The sequence below is a fragment of the Centrocercus urophasianus genome, unplaced genomic scaffold (genome assembly GCF_019232065.1).
Source record: "Centrocercus urophasianus isolate 14NV4802_14NV808 unplaced genomic scaffold, USGS_Curo_1.0 seq_1243, whole genome shotgun sequence".
NCBI classification, from domain to species: Eukaryota; Metazoa; Chordata; class Aves; order Galliformes; family Phasianidae; genus Centrocercus; species Centrocercus urophasianus.
The window spans coordinates 891-4,984 of NW_024884413.1; the positions used below are offsets into that span (position 1 = coordinate 891).

The window sequence follows — 4,094 nt, forward strand, 5'->3', positions numbered from 1 at the left end:
CCCCCCCCCCGGGCTGGGGGTGTCCGCACTGCTGTCCCCATCCCCAGGCCTGAATGCCTCCAGGGGTCCCATTCTGCTTTGGGATCTCCTTCTGTATCCCTGTCACGGAGCCCCCCCATCCCCCGGGGGCGGTGGGGGCCGCGGTGAGGAGGTGGAGTGCGAAGTGAGCGCTCAGAGCCCCGGATCGGGACCGGGATAACGGGGATAACGGGGCCGTACTGAGGCTGAAGGGAGGGGGATGGGGAGGGGAGAACGCAGGGGGTTCGACCCCGGCGGTGGGGCTGAATGAGGCCGCAGATCCGTGACACCGCCGCGGGTAGAACAGCCCGGACGGACCGCGCTGCCCGGAGGCGGGGAGGGGGGAGGGAGGAGCTGCACCCATCTGGGCCCACTGTACGTGTCATGGACCCCCCCGGCACCCAGAGGCCCCTCCCCACGGTGGATCCCCCCCCAGCGCAGGCACACACGGAATGTTGCTTTCACAGCCTCTCAGTGTATTCCAACCCCCCCCCCCAGCACGCAGCCCCCATGCGTGCACCCCAAACACACGCACAGCTCCATGCATGCAAACCCTCAAATGCGTGCACAGCCCTCCTATGCATGAAAACCTCCTCCCATGCGTGCAGATCCCATGAACACAGTGCCATGCACCCCCCCCCAACATGTGCACCCCCCCATACCCATTCACCCCCCACAGCCCTTCCAGAAGGGAATCCCATATGGGATGCCCAACAGCGACGCAGGGCCGTGCCACATCCTCTCAGGACACAGACCCCATTGCTCTGACAGCTCTATGGGTGCAGTGGGGCTGGTGGCAGCCCCCCATAGTGTGGCAGTCTCCTGGGGGGGCCACGCTGGGGGTCGGATGCAGCCCCTGGCCGCGCTGTGTGCCAGCTCTGTGCCCTGTGCCTGCAGGACGCTGTGCTCAGCGCCTGTCACCGCGGCTGCCGGCTGTTCTCCATCTGTCACTTTGTGGATGCGAGCGCGGGGCTGAACAGCACCAGGGCTGAATGTGAGGCAGGTGAGCGGCCCCCCCCCCCCCCCGGCCCCAAATGGGTTCTCCCCACCCCGACACCTCCGCTGCACCGCTGCATCCCATACAGCCCATGGGTGCAGGCGGGGAGGCGCGGGTGGCACCGGCTTCCCCTGTGGGGATCTGCCCCCCTCCATCCTCACCCCACACCCCTGCCCTGCAGCGTGCGCCGAGGCCTACGTTGGAGAGGAGGAGCAGTGGGGCTGCAGGACCGGGTGCCGCGAGCAGCTGCCCCACGTGCAGAGGAAGGAGCAGGTGAGGGGGGTGGGCTGGTGCCCCCCGCTGCCGCCCGGCTCTGCTGTGGGTTCCAAGGGTGGGAGGTGCGGGCTGAGCGCTGGCGTGGATTCCCCGGGTTTTGATCCTTCCCAGCAATTATCAACGCTTTCCTTCCCGTGTTTAATTAATGCAGCTTTTGCCCAATTAATTAAGCGAGCCTTCAGCCCAAGGAAGGGGCTCTCGGCACAGAGCGAGGCGGTGCTGTAGGAGCAGGGCCAAAGCGGAGGGTCCCAAAAACTCCATTCCATCCCATTTCCACGGGGCAGAGCCCAGGGACGGACACAGCGTCGCCCCCAGCGCTGCTCTGCGTTTCCCAGACGGTCGGGCCGGGCAGATTTAGCAGAATAATTAGAGACAGCATCTGACCTATTTCTTTCCCGTGCGCCGCTCTGACCGCGCGAGGGGCGGTCGGCAAAACGCCGGCGGGGAGCGGCAGATTCCTGCAGGGATGCGTTAAAAATAACAAACTGCCACAACGGCCAAAAATCCGGGGCATGGGGACACTGCCAGCGGGAACGCCCTGAGCCGCTGGGGGAGCACGGGGCCGGGGGGACAACGCGGGATGGGGCCGGGTGGGGGCGTCCGTCCCAAAGGGGCCCCTGGTGGCTGCGGGGTGTGGGAATGGGGCTCTGGAGGAGCGCTGGGCTCGGCCCAGCCGTGTCCCTGCATGGTGTTGTTTGATGGGGGGGGGGGTTGAGGTGACGCCGCGTCCCCGCTGCTTTGCAGAGCGCAGAGGTGGAGGCGCCGTCGCTCTCGGTGCTGGATTTGGTCTCCTCTTTCTGCACCGACATCGTCAGCTCTGCCCACAGCTTCATCTCCTCCACGTGGACCTTCTACCTGCAGGCGGACGATGGGAAAGTGGTGGTGTTCCAGGTGGGGGTCCCAAGCCCTTCCTGCTGGGGACTGGCTGGGATGGGGCCCTCACGCTGACTGCTTCTCCCCTCCTCCAGTCGCAGCCCCACATGGAGTTCCCGCTGCCCGAAGCTCAGATGACCCAACCAGAGTGGCCTGAACCAGGGAACGATGCCCACTCCCCCCAACCCCACACAGGTGAGGGACTGCTCTGCTGCTGTCTGGGTCAGGAGCCCTCCTGGCAGCGTCAGATCCCACCAGAGTGGAACAAATTGTGGCTCTGATCTGCTTCCCAAACCCATGGCACACATTGCAAGGAGCTGCAGGAGCTCTGTGCACCCCCTGCAGGGAGCGAGCCAGCAGGGGAACACGGCCAGCACTGTGCACCTCACAACTCACACCTTGCACCACTCATCCTCCACCCTGCACTTTGCACAGTGATGCCCGCTCTCAGCACTGCTTCTCTTGCTTCCAGGCCCCCAGCAGAAGGAGCAAAAGTCCCCCCCCCAAGAAGGAGCCGTGGGGCAAAGCCAAACCCATGGACACCCCACAGCCAGAGCACGACTTCCTGGGCTGCATGGCCAAGTAGGTGTCGGGGGCTGCGGGGACCCCCTTCCCATACCCAGTGCACTGCCATAATGCAGCCCCATTTCTCTGGGGTTCGGGGGTGCTACAGGCGCTCGGGCCTCCCCCGCTGGATCCTGGCCGCCTGCCTCTTCCTCTCCATCGTGGTGATGCTGTGGCTGAGCTGTGCCAGCCTGGTGACCGCCCCCGAGCAGCACGTCAGGACTCAGGTATGGGCCGGCCTGGTGGCCGCCCCTGTGCTGCTGTTATGCCGTGGGTGCTGCATTGGTGGGTGTTTTGCGTCAGTGCTGCATCGTCTGCAGGCTGGGGACAGTGAGGCCCAAGGTCACACGGTGCCCTCTGCTGTTTTTCAGCCTCTGAGCATCAATGGAGACAGGGAGTGCCTGGAGGACCCGCATGGCCCCAGTGTGTTCCCACTGCCGCCCGTCATCGCCGTCACTCTGTGCCCCACACACGGTGAGGATGTGGGGCCGCTGCCACTCAAGGTCGACCTGGACAAGACCATCCTGTAGTGCTCCACCTCTCCCCATCACCTCCTCATCACTTCACTGCCGCTGTCCCCATGCCGGTCCCCCTTCCGACCCCATCCCTCTGCCTCCATCGGCCACAGCCTGGAACTTTCCCCCTCCGTCAGCACTGCTGCACTCTGCACTCCCGCTGCCCAGAGCCCAGCGACCACCGCCAGCATGGAAGGGGGGAGCGCAGCCCCGGCCCCCCCTCCGGGCACGGCTCCAGCGGGGCAGAGGCAGCGCCTGGGGGGCTTTGGCTCGGCACAGCGCGGCCCCCACCTCGGGCTGAGCCCCCGCGGCGCCGGCCCCGGCCCTGGGAACTCCCTTCCGCCGATGGCCCCGCGGGAGCCGGAACGTGGCCAATGGATTTGGTGTTGGCAGCCAAAGCGGAGAGAGCAGCCGATCCGCCGCCCCCGTGCCCATGTGAGCACCCGGCCGGGCCCTGGCGGGGGCTGCAGGACACTCTGCAGTGGTTCTGTGCTCTCTCTCCACTCCGTGACACCGGCGGGGGGCACTGGCTGGTGACAGAGTGACATTTCCCATCCTCTCGTTCCTGGGATGATCCATCCAGCGCATCTCCACAGCATCCCACAGGGCAGGACCGGGTGGCACTGACCTCGTGCCCCCGTGAGGGATGAGGGCCGGTGTCCGGGGGGCCCCGTTGTGCATCCCCCCCACCCGCAGCAGTGCTCAGGGCACACGGGGCCGTCTCCCCTCTCCCCATCTCCATCACTTTGTGCATTGTTCTGTGTTTGATTCGCACCGGCATGCAGTCTGCCAGACCCGGACAGCCCGTGGTGGCACCCAGCCCCAAACCTCCTCCCAACACGTGGTACAGA

At 66.1% G+C, this 4,094-nt stretch overlaps 1 protein-coding gene across 1 annotated transcript in view; it reads left to right on the plus strand.

The window, feature by feature from the left end:
• The window catches only part of TMEM59L (transmembrane protein 59 like), a 3,883-nt gene extending 531 nt beyond the window's left edge, over positions 1 to 3,352 (plus strand). The window contains 8 exon segments of the mRNA XM_042811263.1: positions 916 to 1,021; positions 1,197 to 1,288; positions 2,036 to 2,182; positions 2,260 to 2,359; positions 2,637 to 2,662; positions 2,664 to 2,746; positions 2,838 to 2,955; positions 3,100 to 3,352. Of these exon segments, the coding sequence (XP_042667197.1) occupies positions 916 to 1,021; positions 1,197 to 1,288; positions 2,036 to 2,182; positions 2,260 to 2,359; positions 2,637 to 2,662; positions 2,664 to 2,746; positions 2,838 to 2,955; positions 3,100 to 3,258 (831 nt within the window). The 3' untranslated portion in view covers positions 3,259 to 3,352.
• Positions 3,353 to 4,094: the final 742 nt, after the last annotated feature.